At 39.5% G+C, this 22,074-nt stretch overlaps 1 protein-coding gene across 3 annotated transcripts in view; it reads right to left on the bottom strand.

The window, feature by feature from the left end:
* Positions 1-1,593: 1,593 nt before the first annotated feature.
* The window catches only part of Myot (myotilin), a 42,275-nt gene continuing 21,794 nt past the window's right edge, over positions 1,594-22,074 (bottom strand). The window contains exons 1-9 of one of the 3 annotated variants that reach the window (XM_013349474.1): positions 15,966-16,416; positions 11,805-11,979; positions 10,886-10,987; positions 8,608-8,657; positions 7,950-8,082; positions 6,548-6,755; positions 3,024-3,189; positions 2,384-2,517; positions 1,594-2,216 (exon numbers count right to left, since the gene is read on the bottom strand). In XM_013349474.1, coding sequence (XP_013204928.1) covers positions 2,044-2,216; positions 2,384-2,517; positions 3,024-3,189; positions 6,548-6,755; positions 7,950-8,082; positions 8,608-8,657; positions 10,886-10,987; positions 11,805-11,979; positions 15,966-16,318 — 1,494 coding nt within the window. In that variant the 5' untranslated portion in view covers positions 16,319-16,416 and the 3' untranslated portion in view covers positions 1,594-2,043. Of the gene's footprint in view, positions 2,217-2,383; positions 2,518-3,023; positions 3,190-6,547; positions 6,756-7,949; positions 8,083-8,607; positions 8,658-10,885; positions 10,988-11,804; positions 11,980-15,965; positions 16,417-22,074 lie in introns of those variants that run through there. The other 2 variants (XM_026783592.1, XM_013349475.1) reach the window with 2 other exon arrangements.

The following is a 22,074-nucleotide window of genomic DNA, read 5'->3' as shown; positions in this document are numbered from 1 at the left end:
GTGTATAAGGAGGCCAGAGGTTGTTGTTAGGTGTCCTGCTTGATCACTCTCCACCTCGTATCCAGGCAGGGTCTCCAAATGCTACTCCGGTTACCGAGCTTGCTCCAGGGGTCCTTTGTTTCAGGCTCCCAAGTGCTGGCATTCCAGGTGGGTTTCCAAGCTGGTGTATAGCTTGTTCCTCTGAATGGCAACACTTTTTTTACCATATTTGAAACATTTCCTCTAAGAGGGAAGGAGAGGCTACAAAAGGTTACATGTGCAGAGAATAAAAAACTTGGAACAGTTCTGGTTTTCTCAGTTGTTGCTGGGGCAGTAAGGTGGCTCAGCAGGTTAAGGCACTTGCCACTAAGTCTGACAACCTGAGTTCCATTCCTGGGACCTACATAAGAGAAGGAGAGAATGAGCTCGTGTAAGTTGTCCTCTGACATCCACGTGTGTGCTCCTGTCCATAAACACACTTAGAATCGTCAGTGATTAGATGGCAGGAATTGACAGTAGTCTTGGGAGCCCAGACCCATGTCTTACCCAGAAGCTGTGTAAAGATGAGAAGAATCATAAACAAATTATAGAAAAGGAAAAAAAATGGTCTGTGATTTAAGGAAGCTCAAACCCACCAGGGTGGAGGACAGAAAATATTTTTATGGCTGTAAAAGAAGAAACTAAAGAGGAATTCTGCCCAGCGTGCTCCATAGCAGCCTACAGAGAACACCACTGCACTGTTTTGAAGGCAAAAGACAAAGCCCTCTTTGTTATTGCCCTGAGAGAAGTGGAGAGGGATGTTGATAGATGATGTTTAAGTGCAGACATAAAGCAAAACTAGGCCACATAGCAGTGAGGGTCAAAACCTACCTTTCATTGAAGGAACAGAAGAGACCATGCCAAGGTCACAGCCAGAGCCTTGAGGCACAGAACAAAGCCATTGTTCTAGTTTAAGACACTTTCACGAAAGGAGTTATAGCTTTCTGTGCTTCCGCTCTCAGGGGCTCACAAATTAGACTAACATAGCAAGTTATTCAATTTGGAAAACATAGGAGGCGAAACACCCAGACTTGAAATTTACATTCAATATACAAAATGTAGAGATGACCTTTAGATGGCTCTTGTTCCACTGTCAGTTACTCTGGTGAGCATAAAGTCACAAACTGAGGACTGTGGTTGGCATCGCCGTGGATGCCTTTGACGTGTAAGTCATGGAAAGCATTTTCTGAAGGAATTGCCTATGACATGAGCTTCACGTTCTTCTCGGGAATGGCACTTCTGTGTTTTGGAATTTTGTTATTCACAGGTTTTGTTGTGTGTTCTTTCACTTATCAAATCCAGACGTTTGGCCTGGAGGGGGTGGTGCACATCTTTAATCTCAGCATTCTGAGAGGCAAAGGCAGGCAGATCTCTGTGCTCTCAAAGTCAGCCTGATCTACAGAGGAGTTCCAGGATGGCCAGAGCTGTCACACAGAGAAACCATGTCTTAATAAAAACAAAACAAAAACAAAAACAGAAACAAGAAACAACCCCCTCCCAAAACAAAAACCTCAGAAGTTCAGAAGTTTGATTGTGAATATCATTCCAGACTTCCGTAAAGTTGAGACAAGTCTGTTTTTAACTATTTGAATTTTATTCTTTTGACATGAAATTGTGGAACACTCAAATAATCTATATCATGTTAGTATTCCTACAAGAGAAAACAGGTAAACCTGTGTGTGTTAAGCAATACCCATACACTTTACTGCAGTTTTAAAAGGGTTTTGATTCATAACTCATAGTTGTTAAAAGTGTAGGACTCAAGCTCTAAGAAACTGTAACTCAAGACAGTCTCTTACAATATAAACCCATAAACTCAGTTTACTGTTGGCTTCACAGGTCAGAGGAGTAGACAGGCTGCGCCAGAGTCAGAAGATAAATAATGTTTTAAATGCGTGTTAGTTATACGACCCAAGTAAAGCCGTAAGCTGTTAATACAGCCATGGAGTTTTTTTTTTTTTTCCTACAAAGTCATCAGCTATATTGCTAATAGTGAGGCTGTGTTTTCCACTGTGGGCAAAGTTATTAAAGTTCTTCACTTTCGTAGAGTCCCGATTGAGCCGCGAGGCGCTGAAACTCTCCTTCTGGGTTAAAAGCTTGCTTCACATCCAAACCTCTCCCGTTAAGCGCTAAATATTTGCTGAAAGTTGGTCGAACACGCAGCTGCTTGGGAGCTGGGGGCGTTTGGTTTGGACGGGCTGAAACAAACAGAAATTTAGAAGAGCAGTTCAAAATACGTAGCTGCGTAGTCAGCGGCAGATACGATGGGAAAATGATTATGAGGATACACCCCCCTCACCCCCCCCCCGTGTTGAGCTGTGTGTTTCTCAGCTCCCTGGCTAAGCTGAGCTGCTCTGTGACATACCTGTGACATCAAGTCTTGTGTTACACGTGGTCACGCCAGCCTCATTGACTGCAGACACTGTGTACCAGCCAGCATCCTTCTTGGTTACATCCTTTATCAGTAAAGTAACTCTTCCGACATTATCGTGGTATAGGCTGGAAAGGAACAAACAAAAGCTAAGGTTCAGGAATTAAAATTCTTTTCTTTCAGGTAAAGTTTAAGTGATATGGCTGCCTTATAGAACTTAATTAGTAATAAAAGGCTGTTGAAAACTCCAAGACAAACTCTAATCAATGCCAAAAGTTAGATACCCCACCTATGAGCAGAGGTATCTCTTTGTAGTAGAGTATTTATCTAACATGCATAAGACCCTAGGCTGGATCTCTAGAAACTCATACACATACTCTCTCTTACCCCAAATAATTTCCTTTTAATCTTTTCATATTATTTATTTCCTGTAGCCATGCTTCTTTATTGTCAAAAAAGATGAACTCTAGGCTCTGTGATGCCTTATTTTTAGGATTACTTGAATCTGACTTAAATATTTATTTTTAAGAATAGACAACCCAAGGCCATAATTTCATAATTCATAATATGTATAAAAAGTATAACCAGATTTGCCCAACCAATGTATATGCCAATGAGGAGAGTCTGGTCTCACCTTATCCTATCGGTGTTGAAGTGGACCATTTCATTGTTTCTTTTCCAGAAGAGCTTCGGTGGAGGGATAGCTGAGATCTGGCATTCTAGTTTTACTGACTCTCCCTCAAAAACTTTTTTACTCTGTGGTTTGTAGATAAACATTGGCGCTCTTTTATGCTCTTTTGCTGGATAGTGGTAGGAAATCAATACAGAAGATATTAAACCAAATTAAAATTTATGAAGTTTGTATGCTTGATATTAAAGCTTTAAAAAGCAACGTCGGGATTGGGAACCTTTTTACTTTTAGGTAAAAGACCATAACATACATTATTATTTTTTTATATTCAGAGTTCTTAAAATGGAATGCAATGATCTATTGAAGTTTTAACCATGTTTTATTAAAAGAAGTAAGTCACTTGGTCTACAGGGAGGCAGTGTGCATGATGGGAAAAGTAGCAGACATCTGCAGTTCAGATCCTGGTTGGGGATGCAACTTGGCGGTTGAGTGTTTGTCCTGCCTGTGCAGGGCTGTAGCCTTGATCCTCAACCCCACAAAACCAAGTCTCTGTTGGCTCCTCCAGCCTTGTAAAACTGGAAAATTTTTGTTTAGTTTCTCTGAGCCTCAGTTTTATCTATCGCTAACTACACCTTCAAAACAAACAGATGAACAAACAAAAAAACCAAAACCAAACAAATTCATAAGATGGATCTGTATGAATATGAAAGAAAAGAGGCTTTGTAAACTGCTAATATGCAGATGTCACTCATCACAACCACCTACAAGGAGAAGCAGTGGGAAGTGGTGAGCTCACACTGAATGTGGATTTCCTAAAGGAGAAGGGAAGAGACTGGATGGGTTCCAGCCAAGCTCTCTTTCAGTAGGAATAGGACATTATTTATGAAGCTACTGGCACAAATATGATTTACCCAGAGCTGAATAGCGGGAAGTGTATTACTGGGCGAGCATGCATGTATGTGTCTTATTCCCTGCTCACTCCTTTTTTTCCCCCCTTTGGCTGAGGTCCCTCAGTCCTAAAGGTCTTTCATTGATCTAGTAAGTATAAGCTCAAGGACATTGCTCATCTTTTAACCTTAGCAGACTTTTATATAACCGACAATGAATCATTAAATATTTCTTGTGAGGTAATACTATAGCTTAAAGCATTATGTAGGCTATATTTAAAGTCCTTAGATGGTAAAATTTCAAAACTGGGCATGGGTTTTTATAGAGCTATGATGCCACAGTGTGAAGTGAGAGTTTTATCAGATCCTGCTTTTCTAAGAAATATGATTTTTTTGGTTATGGTTAGACACCATTTTCATAGTAAATAAAACATAGGGTAGAGTTAAAAATTAACAGCCAGTGTCCATTTTTCAAGTAGGGATTTACATTATGACAGCCTATGGCAATTTTGTATCCGCCTGAGTCAGGATGGCTACGTTTCTGACTATAGGGAAGATAATGATCAGGCTAAAGTTTCTGCTAGAAATCCTCTTCTAGTTATATCAACAAAAGCTTATACTATTTCATTTACTTCATCCAAAATTATATAATATTCTCTCTGCCAATTGTTGATCAGCCATGCAAATTGTTATTCTGTTCACCATAGCTAGGGAAATGGAAGCAACCTAAATGTCCTTCAGTTGACCAGTGACTGATGAAAATGTGTACCTATATACTATGAAATAGTATCCAGCTGGAAGGGAAATAAAACATGACATTTGTAGGTAAATGGATGAAATTAAAAAAAAATATATTGTGTGGGATAACCCAGACACAGAAAAAAAATATTATGTTCTCTCTCATATGTGATTCCTAGATCCAAATTCTAAGACATGAGCATATGATTTGTAGTAACTGTAGAAACCGTAGGAAAGTAAAAAAGGGCCACGTGAGGGTGGGGGGCTAGAGAGGGGAAGCAGCAGGATTCAAGTGATGAAAAGTCTCCTTCCAAGGACTAGCTTTCATAATACCAAAGGGAAGTAGCAAAAGGATGAAGAAATCAATAGTCCTGCCTAGCTCTGATGAACTAGCATTGCCAGATATACCTAAGGGTGCAGTGCTGACACCCATATGTTGGCAGTAACCAGCAGCTCTCTAACTGGACTTACAGCTGCCTCAACAGGAGGGAAACCATGCCTGTCACTGGAAGGCTAGCCAGCTACCTAGGAGTAGTGAGGTCATGGATATTAGAAGAGAACTTATTACTATCGCTCTCCTAGACCAGTAGAGCTAAAGCCTCCCTGCATTCTAAATACGTATCTTTATACTCACAGCTAAGGGGTGTAATGCTCACCCCTCTTTGAAGAAGCTTCTCGTTACAGTAGGTGGAGACCACAACAGAAACCCCAAGTCTGCTCAAAGTACAGAGAACAACTGACTATAGGGTAGGGTACTCAATGGATACACCTGCAACACAACTCTCGCACCAAAAGCTCAGAGAACATTTCAGAAGAGCGGAACAGAAAGGCTGTAAGAGCCGTAGGAACAAGAAGTCTGACCACAGACTATAAATGACAGAAAGCCTTCACCCATGACATGGTAACACATAGTTGCCTAAACAAGACCTGAACAAGGAGGGCACCAATACGTGTGCTAATATGGAAGGGAGAAATGTCACAAGGCTCCACTCTTAGATGAAAAGCTACAGGCAACTAATGCTTGCTGAGAGAGGGAGAACTGGTCTTCCCCAGGGATGCGATTCCTAATTAGTTATAAAATACCAAGGGGTATCTATTCTCTGTCTGTCTGTCTGTCTGTCTGTCTGTCTGTCTGTCTGTCTATCTATCTATCCATCAATATCATCTATTTATCTAAAATCCTCATAGAAAAAGAGGCCATAAATTTGATAGTATAAAGGGAGGGGCACAGGAGGGGCTGGAAAGGGAGATTTAGGAGGAGATGGAAGGAAGAAAGGGAAGAGGAAATGATGTAATTATATTTTAACTAAATTTTTTTTTTAAAGAAAAAGCAGGTTGAACAAGCCCTGGGAAGCAGTAGCTTTGTCCATGGCTTCTGCTTCAGTTCCTGCTTCCAGGTTCCTGACTTGAGTTCCTGCCTCTAGGTTCCTGACTTCAGTTCCTGCCTCCAGGTTCCTGACTTCAGTTCCTGCCTCTAGGTTCCTGACTTCAGTTCCTGCTCCCAGGTTCCTGACTTCAGTTCCACTTCCAGGTTCCTGACTTCAGTTCCTGCCTCCAGGTTCCTGACTTCAGTTCCTGCCTCCAGTTCCCTTCAAGGGACTGTGACTTGGGATTTGTAAAACAAACCCCTTCTTCACCCCTCCCCCAGTAATTAAAATAAAATTACAAATCTCCTTATTACCTTTCTAGAAAAGAACTGGTGGTAGATCTGGCACTGTAATTTTACTGTTTCCTCCTAAGATGTCTTTTTGCTATTTTAAGTATAAACTGGCATTGCTCTAGATTCTGTAGATGTTAGCTTTAAGTTTGAAGTTCACTGGACTTATCTTTGAAATATTTTCTTTTATAATACTCTTTCATTTTCAGTCAGGCTGTCTACGAAGGATCTCTTTGGAGGCTTACCAAGGACGTCCAGCTGCACGGTGAAAGTGGCTTCTCCGGCTCTGTTCCTGGCCACACAGGCATACGACCCTGCGTCTGATGCTCTGACCACTTCAAAGATGAGTGAGTGAAAACCCTTCTCAGACACTATCATTTTGTGCAACTCATCTGATTGAACTGGACTCCCGTTTAGATACCACGACACATCAGGGGCCGGCAGTCCACTCACCTACAAATAAAATACAGCAGTTTTCCATTTATGATTTTAACAATTTTGTCATCTGGGTTTGGGATCAAAAGTGGAAAGGAGAAGTTCAAAATACATTTATTGTAAATTTTTACTGTGAAATTAAAAACTTGAAATTACTGTATTGTTTTTAGATTATTTCAAACCACACCTAATTCCTTCGAATACAGCCTCAAAATCTTTTTTTTTTTTTCGAGACAGGGTTTCTCTGTGGCTTTGGAGCCTGTCCTGGAACTAGCTCTGTAGACCAGGCTGGTCTCGGACTCAGAGAGATCCGCCTGCCTCTGCCTCCCGAGTGCTGGGATTAAAGGCGTGCGCCACCACCGCCCGGCAATAAAGAAGTGTTTTTTTTTAAATATTTATTTATTATGTATAGGATATTCTTTCTGCTTGTATGCCAGAAGAGGGCACCAGACCTCATTACAGATGGTTGTGAGCCACCATGTGGTTGCTGGGATTTGAACTCAGGACCTTTGGAAGAGCAGGCAATGCTCTTAACCACTGAGCCATCTCTCCAGCCCTAAAGAAGTAGCTTCAAACTCTTTAAGACACCTTTGGTTACTTTATCTAGACCATTAATTTATGTTTTATGTCCCACAAGATATATGGACACCACAATTTTGTCCATTAATATTAGTTATTTAAATGTTTTTGTATAAAGACATTCAACATAAACAGTAACTCTCATTGATAGGGAATCTGGAAAAATATTTTACAAGGAAAACTTCTTAGAATGAGGATAATCAAAATGTGACGAGGTTTCTGCTAGAGCGCTATTCTAGTCTGAAAATCCAGGAAAGAAGAAAGCAGAACAGCTTGAAGGGATGAATAGACCACTACAGGTGCTTAAGTCGGCCGGGCGTGCGTGCGTGCGTGCGTGTGTGCGTGCGTGCGTGTATCCAGGACATCTGTTTACTAAGCTCATCTTCCTGCTTTATCAGGTAAGTAGTATTTGTTATTCCCATTTCACAGAAGAGGCAACAAAATGTAGAGAGGATAAACTTGTCTAGGTTTATTTAACTTGTCTAAGTTTACACAGCTGGAAGGTGGCACAACCAGCATATAACTTGTGTCGGCCCAGCTTCAGAATTTGTGCAAAAGTTTGGGAAGAGGGACAAGTCCCCAAACGTGATGTCCCATCGCTAATGCATCCTTAACATGTTTAAAAACACTTACTTTAAAATCCATTCTGCAGAATCGTCCTTCTTCAATCGACATGTTTTCTGGCACTTGGATGAAGCGTGGTGGGTAAAACTTTTCCTGGATGGCGTCCTGGTCATTTGCCTCTGCTCTTGAGGACGATCTACTTCTACAACAATATTTTAATAATGACTGTGCAGAAATGTCCTTGCTTATTCCATTCACACAGTACAATTAGCCATCACGCTAGAGAGTCCAGAGTCTCTGCTTTGGTTTGATGGCATGGTGACAATGGAGACAGACACAAAGGGCTTATTTAATGACTGTCAGAAATATAACAATTTGGAAACATCTGGTTCAAACTGAATATTGAATAACCCTCTCCTTTTAAAGGAGTTCCTTAAGTTGATCAATGTATGCCTCATAGTTAGTACTGCGCTTCCCTTGTTCTGACAAGTTATTTAACATGGAAGCGTGGTCCTGACTATTTGACCAAAATGTTTAAAAAACACCCTTTGAGGTAGCTCTAATAAATAATACAAGTTTTCAGCATCACCCTTGACATTTGAAAATTCACACTGTGTTTTAAAAGAATATAGTAAACTTAAGGGCTATGTATACTACATATAATATTTGTAGTGGAAAACATTTTAGGTAGCAAAATACATCTCTCTTTACAACCTAAACGAATTACCTTACTTGTGATGTGGGAACCTGCAGCCGTGCATGCTCCGGGTTGTGCTGCTTGAGATGAAAACAAATGGAGAAATTTAACATGCAGTTGGTCCTTTCAAATGAAGGTAAGCAAGTGTAGTTAAGAGGAACGTCTGTGCTACTTCAGTTGTGATTGGCTTTTGTACAGCTCCATTTTAGACACAGCAAATGACCTGACCATTTCCTTAGTAAGGACTCCAAAGAATTAACAGGATAGTCTCACAGGTGCGATTTATAAAAGTCAGCTGAACCCAACACTGATGGTCGCTTACTTCTCAGAGAGTAGTTTTGTAATAAAAGGGTGATGTGTTCCCCTGGCGTGTTTGACTTGGGGACACAGTGCAGGTTGTACTTTAGCAAATCAGGAATAGATATGAGGTCACTTATGCTGGCACTGGGCAGCAGGTGTCAGGCTACTGCTGAGCAGTGCCACCAACAACAGTAAACACATATTAGACTGGAAAATACTTCTCCTTTTAGCTCATGGAAAAAAATCCTGTTGGACACCATTAAAAATATGGATAAAACTATAAAAAAAGACTTGAAACATGAATTAGCTCCTGCCAAATAAAGAAATATTTATTTACCTTTTGTGATTTATATTGAGTGCCAGAAAATTGTTTTTAGTCGAGAATAAAGTGAAGAATTGATGAACATTATAACTGAATTAACTGATTATATACTTCATGCCTGTTTTGTAGAAATGTTGCTGTTCTTGGCACAGTGGAAGAACGAAAAGAAGTAGAAAATATACTCTAAGCCCAAATATCTCTGAAGTATTTGAATAGGAACACAGAAAATCTGAGTCCAAACATTTATTTTGGGATGAATCTCTTTAGCCAATGCATTTTAGCGTTTCAAAAGAATATAAAAAAATTTCTCTAGTCTAAGATTTCTTTAAAAAAAAAAGTCAAAACAGTTTACCAATTCAGCAATCATTCTATTTCTTTAGGAAAAATAAACAAAAACAAAAATCAAACCTAATAATCTAATAAAACTCAAAATCTTCAAAATAAGTTTTTTTGTTAATTTTTACTTTTATTTATTTATGTGTTTATTATTTATTTATTTATTTTACAAGATAGGGCTTCTCAGTGTAGTTCTGGCTGTCCTGGAATTCACTCTGTAGATCAGGATGGCCTTGAACCAACAGATTTTTCTGCCTCTCTTTCCCAAGTGCTGAGATTAAAGGTGATGCATCATCATTGCCCAGCTAAAAATAAGATTTAAAAAAAAACTTTTGGTTTTACCATGTTATTTTCAGAAGTAGAGTATTTCAATTATAGCAGAGATATATTTTTGTTTATAGTTAATGTAATTGGACATGTCTTATTACTTAGGATCAATGTTTGGGTGTATAAAATAATAAGGTTTGTGTTTTCTCCCTTTGTTGTGTTTCTGCTGCTATCTTTTTGTGCTGGTGCTGCCACCTTCCTTTCAAACACTGTCATAAATATTAGGTAAATTTTTTGAGTAATTCTACTAGAAGAGATGGAGTTGTCTTATCCTGGCTATGACTGCCTATGCCGTGGCCTGAGTTCAATGCAGTAGATGCTCCATGTAAACTGGCTGAATGAATGGATGGATGAATGAATGAATGAACTGCTCAGTTTCTGAGATCTACTTCTTACCCATTAGACTGTCATCCATCCTTTCTAGTTGGTCTAATTGCCTTTAATATAAACAAAAGTCTTCGTTCTTATCTCATATCTATTTTCTTAATGAGTTCCCAGCTCCATCTCTGTTGCTCACAGTCTTGCAGACTATTTAAGAGGCTATAGCAGGCAGCTTGAAGGGTAATCACACTTCAGTTTGTCTTTCCCACCGTACAAGTGTTTTTGAGTTACCTGTTATAGTTAATTTGGTCAGGTGCAAGTCTGTGTGTATTCACTCTATTTTGAAGTTAATCCTTTTCTGGAAAATGAGCTTTTATTAATCTTAATTTTAAATGCCCTCAATAGAATCATCTTATTCAATATGATATAAATAAAAGGTGTTCAATAAAAGGCGTGTTTAAACTTGGGAGCATGGCAGAAGCAAGTAGATGTGTCACAAACATGGCTGAAAACATCAAACAACTTAAACATTTCAACAAAAAAAAAAAGTTGCCTGAAGCTGGCCAGAGTTGTGTGCCTCTGTGTTCCCAGATACATAGCAAGCTGTGGAAGGAGGATCGATTTGGCCAGATTTGGGGCCAAAGATCCTATGTCAAAAAGAAAAACAAAGGTCACAGTTACACATCAGTCATTTTAATTTACCTGTGAAGAATCTTGGACATCATTGTTTGGAGCTTGAAACACAGCAGCAGCATTCTGGGGACCTAGCAACCTGCGAGCCATCTTCTCCTCATAGGTCAGCCTCTAGAGAGCGGTGATGAGATTTGGTAAGAGGTGTGTGAATAGCTATACCTGGACAACCATTACTCTTAAGAGTCAGAACTTTAAACTGTGCTCCCATGTTTTGAATTATAGTTTCTACGTTTCCTAAGGAGCCTTGTCTTCAAAGATGAGCAACTAATTCAATTGTATATTAAGATCTATATACGAATTACAGCTGTTAAGGTACAAAAAGTTGAGTTGATAACATTTTCCTTTAGTTACTTGGCAGACAGACATTTTGTGAAAAGGTGATGGTTATTTTTTTTTTTTCGAGAGAAGATTTCATGGGTCACAGACTTGCTTTGAACTCATCTAGTCAAAGCTGACTTTCAACTCCTGATCCTCTCGTCTCTACTTTTCCAAAACCCTAGGGCAGGGAGAGTAGAAATGTGCCAATATATTGAGTTTTTGAGAAAATAATGTGTAAGACAAAAGTTTCCTTATATTATCTAGGTTTTTTAAAATACTTCATCCATTTATTACTGAATGGTGGACGTCATGTTAGAGTAATAATGAGTTCAAACAAGCAAATGTTCCTCTTTAAAAGGGTGAATCCTATTTCTTGCTGCCTCTTTGGCCATAGATCTGTGAGAGACAGAGGTAGAGTGTGTGTGTGTGTGTGTGTGTGTGTGTGTGTGTGTGTGTGTGTGTGTGTGTGTGGTGGTACTGGGTATCAACCTGATGTTAGGTAAGTGTCCTACCAGTGAGCTATATTCTCAGCCTCAGAACTTTCACATTGGAATTAGATCTTTAATAGTGTAATTGGCCTTCTGTACGAAACAACAGATAGCTTGCCCACTTGATTTCCATTATGAAGAAGGGTGTCCTTGCATTTCAGCTTTCTCTCCAAATCTTGAATCAATGCTTCTTTTGATCCTTGGATTTCATGGTCAGGAGTTCTTGGAGTGGGCTTAGCATTTGCAGTTTGGGATGGCATGGCATTTACTGGCTGGTTAACCGAGGATTGTTGATAGCTTTAAAAAAGGAAAAAAAAAAACCATGAAAATGATAGAATTGAATTCATTCTGTAAGCCATGTTTAGAAACATTGAGATTACCACTTAGAATTTCTAGTGTTGTCAAGAACACCAATGACCCTGATAACAGTCAAGAATGGCTACTTTATCTTTTCTTTTGGCAGGAGAAAACTAATACAGTGGGGGTGGGGATTTACTCATAAAAAGGACATCTAGAAGATCCTCCCTAAGGAATGTGATGGTTACAGGGAGCTTTCAGGTTCTTTCAGTCTGATTGTTGAATTTCTTTCTGATGGAGGGATGGACATCAGGCAGTAGTGTGCTTCAACTGCCTCTCCTGGGCTCAAGAGGGCTGATTTTTTTTTTAGCATCTCTTTCTAGTAATGTGTGATGCCAGTAGGGCTTGAAATTGATGTTGTCAAAAGTCTTTATACCAGGGATTTTGGTAAATACTGCCAATCATGGCTCTTTCTTTTAGAGCTGAATTGACCAGCACATCACCTGTATTTTATAGTTCTCCTGCTCCTCAATGGGGTCCCTGGCTTTCCTATTAATTTCCAATTCCAGTTAATTTTATACCCCAAATGATCCAAACCACAGCATAGAAATAGGGGAGGAAGGCAGAGGAGTGGGGAAAATGTATAGCTCAATTAAAAACAATGAAGAATATAAACATAACTTTTAAAGTAGTGACGATTTCTTTTGCATTGCTAAGCTGATTAGTTTTTGGTAGAGAAAGAAAAGGATAACTAGAGGAAGATAGAACATAACTTTAAAAAAAGGATTTGGAAAAAATTCACTAATCTGAAAATAATTTGAAGAGTTTAAGTTCTTATATCATATGCGGTGCCTAAATGTTTATCTAAGCTATCCTGAGCCCCTTTAAATTTCCATACTGACATTTGTAGAGAGCAAGGACAGCAATGAGAAAATCCGGTATGATTAGCTGTTTGGTGGATCAAACTTTTCCTAGTGTTTAGTTTGCTGAATTAGAACCCTACGCGAGCAAACTTGCATCTTTCTAGTTGATGGGGGAAACTGACCACTGCTCTAAGGAAGACTTTACGATGCTCATGATAAATGTTCCCTAGTCATCCAGATCCAAAGGAGATCAAGATTCCTAAAAGGACTTGTGATTCAGAGGAAATAAAGACTGAGTGGAACCAGAGCCTTCACTTTGTGGACTGGGGCCACTCTGTGACCTGGTGGTTATCCCAAGGGTCAAAATGTAAACAGACTGGTGGTGTAAACCACTCGTCACCCTGCCACTCCATGCCCACCACTGTAAAGCACAGCTGTTGGAGATACTGCCAGTTGAGCCAAGATATACTATCTTAAAAACTGATGGTGCCCATTCTTTACAATCTAGATATTTGAGGTTTCCAGTTGTCTGTATCAATCCCTAACCAAAGTCTGATTTGTCCAATAAAGTAAATAGTCAAATCAATCAAATAGAAGTAAATAGTGAAACCCCCTCCCTTGATTAAATTCCTAGGCCAAAGCACTGGCCTTTTTTTTTCTTGAAGCTTACAATTATTAATATGTTTATATTCACAATGATTAATTTCTTGTTCACAATTAAGGAATATTATAGCCCCTTAATAGTCCTGTAGTGTTTGCACTGATAAATACTTATAATGTCTTTCAGTTCTAGAGTTCCATCTGTTTGAGAGCCATAAGTGCTTGGTAAAGTGAATCATACTCAGACAATTCTGTTCTCATCATTATATTTTAGAGAAAGTCCGAAGGACTGTTAATGACAGCTAAGCCTGAGAACCACAAGATATCCTTAGTTAGTTGATTGACTACACAACCTCACTGTCTGCACATTTGGTGGCATATGCACTAGACTTATATGTTCTTACTTATAAACTTTTATTATATGTTATAATATTTTTGTATAAACTTATATTACTTTTACACTGCTTTAGAGGTCTTTTTTTTTCCTCACCACTAATCCTGATCATTAAATATGATATAGCTCAGAAAACTGGATCACCAAGCAGGCTATTTGCTGAATGCCTCATGGCAAGCTCTTTGGAAGGAATAATTAGAATGAAAGAATGCCACTCACTTTTCACTGTGCTGTTTGAAAAACGCTAAAACCATTGCCTAAGAACTTCCTATCATTGAGAAGCGAAGTAAGGTTTTCAAGAGTCTTAAGGTCAGAAATCAAGGGATTGCTTTAGAAGATGGAGCAATCCTGAGCCCTTCATAACAATGAGAGATCTGTGCACAAATGTTTAAGGGCCAGGGCTTTCCACCCCATACAGCTGGACTCAGAACGGGTATCAAGTAACGATGGCAAGATTAGAAGAGTTATCTACAGTTGCTGAAAATGGAATAGCTAAAGCTGGACCTTTGATCTCTGGTCTGGGGACCTCCTAGGCTTGCTTTCTTAGTCTCTATTTTTGCCTCTTTTTAGTTTTGCGCAAAGCTAGGTATGCAGTTGAGACTCTGTGAATGTTTGCTTGATAACTATTTTTTTTTTAGCAGAATTGGAATAGGATTGAAAGACTTTAATAGGGAAATACTACAGTCAGAGTAGGTTATATATTTAAAATTCCGGTATAAGAAACTTAGAAATACCAAGAAGCTACATGGAGAATTATCATATTAATAATTGTGAACAAGAAAAAGTATGAAATGAATTCAATGGGATTTTGTGAGGAGCTGGGGAGGAAGGCGACCTTTTAAAATACTAAGTCAAAACTATGAGAATATTATATTCCAAAGTATGAACTATTAGTCATCAGCCATTATATATCATTCAATTTAATAACTATAGAATACCAATCTGTTTTTGAGTGTCCTAATTTTTATTTTTAAAAGTATGAAATAGGTTTCACTACAAGCTGAACTGCTATGGTCAATTTAGCTGCTTTTCTGGAATTTCAATGAATAATATATTTTTTAGAAAAACTAGCTCAGTCATCTTATTGGTGAACACTCTAATAATTCATACAAGTAAACTGCATGAGTATCAGCTTATTTCTGGGTAGGAAAACCTTCCACTTCTATGCTGATTTATGGTTCTTTCTCTGTTCAACATTAAACAAATCTAGAGACACCAGCAAGCATTCCACTAAGACTCCAACAAGACATGGTCCACCAGACAATGTTTGAGATGCCTCTCGTTTAATCGCTGATATTTTCGCCAGCCAAGAAATATGAAAACTGATAGCCCTAACTTTAAATAAGTACAAAGTATTCTGTTCATGTTTTAAAAAAAGCTCAACTCCACATGGTGTCCCTTCCTCGGGCTGAGTTCCTTCAGGACAGTCTCTGGCTATGGAAATACAGCGCATGCTTGCATAAGGCTGTAGGTATTTGCTCCTAGATTTAGACCTTCCGACAAAGTTCAACAAGTTACAGCTTCTCCTACCAACACAAACCTTAAAACCACGATCCTTCTTCTGCTCCAGCCTCCCTGCTGATGCCAGTAAGGACCATTTATACAAGTGGCCAACTGACTGAGTTTCAGACTTTTAAAAAGTGTTAATTTTAAGTTATATTAGCCAAGTGGATAGTCAGGATTAGAGGGAGAAGAGGGTAGGAAGAGGAGAAACTTAATAGCCTTTGCTCCTAACGGAGGAAATCCTAGACACAGAGGAACAGACAGGTGTTCTGCAACCCAGCCAAGCCAGACCTCAGAGGAATTAAATTTGCAGCGAGAGGAACTTAGCTTAGAGCTAAGCAGAAAGCTCACCCTTCCCTGGTGTGTTAGAAAGCTGCTCTTTTTTCTTTCTGAAGATGCTAAATAATAAGGATATACTTGTGTGCGATAGCGCGATAGTAGGTCATTTGAGTCCCGCTCCGTCTGGACACTGGAGAAGGCCTAGATGACCTCTTACTGCCAGTTTCCTGGCTCAGTGAGAATGAAGCTCGCACTACCGATTTGCACTCTAAAGAATAACAGCAGCTCACCCTGAGATCTCCCCGGATAAAGCTCGTGGCGCACGCAGTGTACACAGGTTCACTTACTTGGAGTCCACAGCAGATGGGATTTTACTGTTACTGTAATCAGGTTGAGATGGTAAAATAGAGCTGAGGAAGCTGGCTGGAGACTGGTTAAAGGTGGCAGTAACCTTTTGGGCTGGGCTGGGGCCAGCAAGCTGCTGGGAAGCAGGATAAGCCGAGGAAGACACGGTGATGTGAGAGCTCACTGTGGACGAGGCAGAAAACCTCTGCTCCGTGCACTGGCGGGGCTGGATGACGATAGAGGACTGTTTGGTCTGGCTAGGGAAGCTGGGGGCTTCCTGTCCTGGAGGCTGCAGTCTGGAGCCACATGGATTTTGGGACTGGATGAAGTGTTTTGGACGTTCGTAGTTGAACATGCTTAGCTGGTATGTGCAAGATGGTTTTGTTCCCCGACGGGTAGAGTCCTGACCGTGAGGCTGAGAGAGGGGAACACAGAAGGTTGCAGCAAGTCAGAAGCAACTTTAGTGAGGCCTGCTTGCTGAGATCTGGAGAACTCTGTACTCCTGGCTTCGGCAGGTTTTTCTTGTAGAATATTGTTTCTGAAAAGGGGGTGGGGGGAGTTCCAAGATTAGTCTAAACCATATTGTTTACTTGACACTATCAGCAAAAGCTTTTAGGGGCTGCCTCATGGTGGAGTTTTCCAACCTTCTATCCTTTCTCTCTACCTCCGTCGTTGCCCAGGTGACATTCCTACTTAGAATAAGTAAAAATGACTCAGTGTGCTTGCTCGTCTCTAGGTGAAAGCTTATGTAGCGGTTTCAAGATTATACACCACATTTTTTTTTCCCCACAGAGCATTTTCTGTTAAGAAATTCTTTTGTTGTCACGCCGGGTAATAGTTCTGGAGCCTCGTGATTGGCTCTCATTGAGACACTGTAGATTCCTAGCCCTCAAAGATGTAAAGATTGAAAATCAACAGCAGTTAATGTATGCCAGCCTTCATCAGGACAAATTCTTCCCCTTTCTCATCAGAGTGCAGCAGTGCCCCTTTGATCCAGCAATTAACACTACTCTAGTGCCCATTTGCCTTTTCCCAATTTCAAAAAGTAGAATAAACATTTAATTTATTATGGCCAATTTGGAATTATTTTTTCCTATTATACCTCACTGCTTCTTTTTCTGCCCTTGATTCAGTATTGAGCACACTACCAAAGGACAAGGAGACTAAGGACTGACTGTGTGCTCACTTGTCTCTATATGTATAACAGTTACTACAGACCGTAAGTGCAAAGTCAAATGTCATTTTTCTTGTTATGTTTAAATTATACTTTCTCGTTATTGGCCTCAATGGTTTCTTAATTATCTAGTTTATTTGTTTAATATGTAATTTAGGCTAGGACTGGAATCATTCTAGTTCCTCTTGTTATTTTCAATGGCGATCAGTAAGTATAGTCATAACTAAAACGTGACACTATGCCATGAAACTAGCCTGTCAATAAAGGAATGATGGATGCTATGGTTCTCTCTCACTGCTGGAGTGAGTGGCCTTTCTGTCTTCCCACACCAGATCTCTGTTTTTCCTCATTTTGCTGTTAAAGTCCATCCTGAGGGTTATTGTTGCCTTTGATTTTTCCTGCTGCTATGTTAAAGAAGGGCCAGAGCAAATGTTCCTGAAAGTTGCTGCAATACCCACTGTTTTTATTCAAAATATCAGATGATTTCATTTAAAATATATTACTTTGCTTCACGTAAGATAGAGAAACTTTGAAATTTTGATGAACCAAATGTTTAGCTGTAAAGTTTCCCGAATTGTTCACCCATCCAAATCTGGGTGCTGTATAATGATTTGCATATCAGTCTGGAGGGAAATACTGCTCAGGATTCATCCAGACCAAGTCACCTCATGCTAGAGATTTGCTCAGCAGGCTAGAGTTAAGTTATCACTAGCAGGGGCAAAGGTGCAAGGGACTGCATAGGAAAAGACTCTGTGGAAGAGAGAAAGCTTCAAAATTTATGAATTCCCTAATTTCAAATTTCTGAACCCAAATGCTAGCACAGAATGCATTGTAGAAATGACCTACGTGAAGCCTTTTAATCGTCAGGGAGAAAGATGCCGAGGGTGGGGCAGTTTAATAGAAACCTTTGTTTCCTGAAATAAAATGGCTTTATTTCAAGACAACTGGTTTTATAGCAGCGGGTCTCTTTGATGACTCTAGAGTTTGGTTCTTAATTTTCTTCCCGGGCAGGACAGTTATTCAGGCTTGTGACTAAGTGTCTGACAGTTATTCAGGCTTGTGACTAACTGTCTAAGACTTAGGTTGGAGATATTTTCGAGCAAGAGTTTTCAATTTTTTTAAAACATATTTTCTGAATGTTGACTGTCCTAAGCATGTTGGTATCAGTTTCCTTAGGTAATAATATTGTATTATTAAAGCTCAGGTAAATATATACTGTTTCAAAAATTTTACCCATGTCACTACAATATTTCATCAGACGTTCACAAAATGTTGATGGAACAATATATTTCCCAGACAACTTCACTTCTTGTTTGTCGTGATTGTTCCACAGTTCAGTTCTCTATTAGATTCTGACAGTGCTTTTCTTTTTCTATTAATGATATTTCAGTTTTAAGGACTGTAAACAAAGTATTCTGCTATTCCATATTATAAAAATACTTTAGAAATTCTTAATTTATTAGGTAATATTTGCTAATCTTAACCATTAAAAATTCCCTCTAGCATAACATAGACTTTCACAAAAGACTGGACTGAGGACACAGTACAGAGACATAATTCCAGTCAGATCAAACAAATCTTTCCTAGGAAAAGTAAGCTTTAGAATAAGGATGCAAATTCTCTTTGCTTGTGTCCTCTGCACAAGCCTCCCTGTTTCAGTGGACTGAACAGGCTCCTTTATCTTTAGGATTCTGTACAGAACCATTTAATTTTATAACTCTCAGCTAGCTTTCTTTCTCTCTCTCTTTATAAATCCGAAGATCCCCTTTGCACCTATGCCTCTGATCCAAATGAAGAAAAACAAACAAACAAACAAAAACTCAAATCATAGCACAAATAAGGCAGACACTTACCCTGAACTCAGAGGATGCCAGCTCGGCTCAGCCCACTACTGAAGAGAAGGGAGATGCATCTCCTTCCCTCAGGCTAATGTGACTCTGGGCTTAGTATTGCAGCACCCTGACTTTTATCAGCTGCCAGACAGTGACATCTGATGTGCTTCCTGTCCATCTACCTATGCTGGCATGCCAAAGTAAGAGTCCACAATCTAAACAATATCTCAGATGACTTGGTGATATTTCAGGAGTGGGATTACATGAGCTTCTCTCACAGGCTTCTTTATTTTAGACACGAATTTTGACTATAAGCTGGCCAGCTTATATGGGAAGATAGTGAAAAGAGGGAAAGTGGAAGGAAACCTGATTTGCTCATGTGTCGATGTGGGGGTCTTTGAATCTTCCCCATTGGTGAGACAAGGATGGAATGGGAGAGAAGACTGAGGATGAGTTTTTCTTCTCAAGTAAGAGGACCAGCAGGGGAAAGACTACAAATTGATCTTTGCGTCACTCTGCAGCTGAAACCTTCTCTTTTTTCACTTGCTTCATAAGAATGGGGGTGGAGTCTGATTCAGACAGTGCATTTCAGGAGGAGGAGTGGTCAGGGTTGGTGCCAGGCAGCAGAGTCATGGGCACATCTGACCCTAAGGCTGGCAAGTGGAAAGTGTCATTTAGTTTAGCAAGTTTTCTGACTCTGCCTGGCATATGTCTCTAAGAACTAACATTTTTATTATCAGAGTTTTAATACCCCCAAGCAGTCAACAAATAAGATTAAGTCTGTCAATGCTTTTTTGCCCCATCTCATTTTACATTGAACATAGAGTTCTCTTTCTTTCTTTCTTTCTTTCTTTCTTTCTTTCTTTCTTTCTTCCTTCCTTCCTTCCTTCCTTTCTTTCTTTCTTTCTTTCTTTCTTTCTTTCTTTCTTTCTTTCTTTCTTTCTTTCTTTCTTGTCTTGTGATTTTTTTGGAGACCATTGTGATTTTTTTTGGTTTCCATTTTTGTGTATGCATGTAAATATCTACAGAAGAAACAGTTTTCAAGTCAATAGAGCTGGTAAATGAGGTAGGTGGCTTGAGGATCAGGTCAATCTACTAGGATTATTGCCCTTCATTGGCTTCAATTCTCCTGCCTCACAGGTGGGCACTCAAATCTTGTTTTAATTAACATGTGTATTAGGGTTAAAAATATATGTTTGAACACATGTGAGTAATATAAAATTCTTCCTCATAGCCAGGCTTGATGTTCTGTACCTGTAGTCCCAGCTACTCCAGAGGATGAGAAGATTGCTGAGGTCACTTCTGAAGCAAAGTGAGAAACGGCCTAAAAAATTTCTCCACAACTGACCATGTCCATGTGCCTTGTATTGCTATTCGGGGAAAACTGCGTAGCCGCTGTCTTAGGACATGGCTATTGCTTAGTAGAAAAGTATGCTGGTCTTGATGAGTAGGTGGTTGCCAACAAAGTCTTATTTTAGGAATCTCCCAAAATATTTTAGCACACCTGCTCTCTGATATCTCAAATTCTTTCAAGAGGGACAAATCCTTCCAATCCACAGTGTCAAGACATAAAAACAAGAGGAGCCAGAATATACAGTATTATCTGCAAGAGATCAGTTGTCAGTGGTTGACATTTGACTTTGCCTGAGGAAAAATTGATTTGGACAAGGAAGGGGAGCTATTAGATCTGAGGTGTGCAGAGTTAAAGTCTGAGATATATCTTACCAGCTAAGTACAGAAAATGGCAAGGAGAGACCCTCTATATACCTAGTTTCGACAGAGTAGCTTATAGTTGAGTATTGTAGTTGAGAAAGAATTTTAGTCCCATGTATCCTCTGTTCATTGAGCTTCACCTGTTGTTGTGGCTAGGTAGTTGTAAGATGAGCTACATGTAATAACTTCTATGACTTAAGGCAAAAAAAAATTCACCCTACACTAGAGGATCAAGGAATAATTTAGAAAGGGTAAATATATTGACTAGTTTTATGCCAACTCGACACAAGCTAGAGTCATCTGAGAGGAGGGAACCTCAATTGAGAAAATGCCTCTGTAAGATCTGTCTGCAAGCAAGCATGTGGGGGTTATTTTATAAATTAGTGATGGATGGGACAGTGCCCAGAGCACTGTGGGTAGTGCCATTCTTAGGCTGGTGGTCCTGGATGTAAAAATAAATCAGGCTGAGCAAGACATAGGAGCAAGTCAGTAAGTGGTACTGCTCTAAGATTCTTGCATCAGCACCTACCTCGGAGTTCCTCCCTGTGTGAATTCCTGCTCTGACGGCCTTCAGTGCTGAGCTGTGATATGGAAGAGTAAGCAAAACAAACCCTTTATTTCCCAATGTGCTTTTGGTCATGGTGTTTCTTTACAGCAATAGGAACCCTGACTGAGATAGTAAGTCAGTCTTCCTTTCTGATACCATGTGCAGGAGTTAAGGATTTTATTAATAATAACCAATTAGGAACTTGTTTTCCTGCCTCTAACCAAAGGTTTACTCTTTTGAGTGTTTTCAGCGTCCTCACACTTGTACCTATTTGAATGGTGGCTTCTTTGACAAGAATGTTGGAATTTTTATACCAAAAAAATCATTAAGATGCCAGGGGTGGGGGGTGAACCTTATTTCAGCTGATCTACAAAAAAGGGTTTTTTTCACATGTCTTTCTCCACACAATCATCCTTGGGCCTCACAAAATGTACTTACATCCCAGTATCTCACTTAAATTTGCCTGCCACAGGTTAGGGAAATTCCTTGTCCTATCATTCCTAAAGGAAGAATAGCTATTTAACCATCCCTTGCCTCCCCCCATTGTCATATATAGGCATAGTTGATTTTGAAATGGAAAGAAGCTAAAAATGGTCCTGAGCGTTCCTTCTAATGGCTGAACTGAGTGTCTGATGAAGCTCATTCCTGTTCTATCAACTAAGAAAAAAAAATGTCACATTGAGGATAAAAGGAGAAAGGAGAGTAAGGGTTAAAGGAAATAGTATCAGGTCACATGTCAGGATGGTTATTGAAGTTCTGTGTGGATATACAGTGAGAAGGAATATATAAATAACACTCGTGACTTGGGCTGTCAACTCTGGCATTCTTCAGCTCCATCTTATATG

This window comes from Microtus ochrogaster, chromosome 18 (assembly GCF_000317375.1).
Source record: "Microtus ochrogaster isolate Prairie Vole_2 chromosome 18, MicOch1.0, whole genome shotgun sequence".
NCBI lineage: Eukaryota > Metazoa > Chordata > Mammalia > Rodentia > Cricetidae > Microtus > Microtus ochrogaster.
This window is presented reverse-complemented; position numbering and strand designations above follow the sequence as displayed.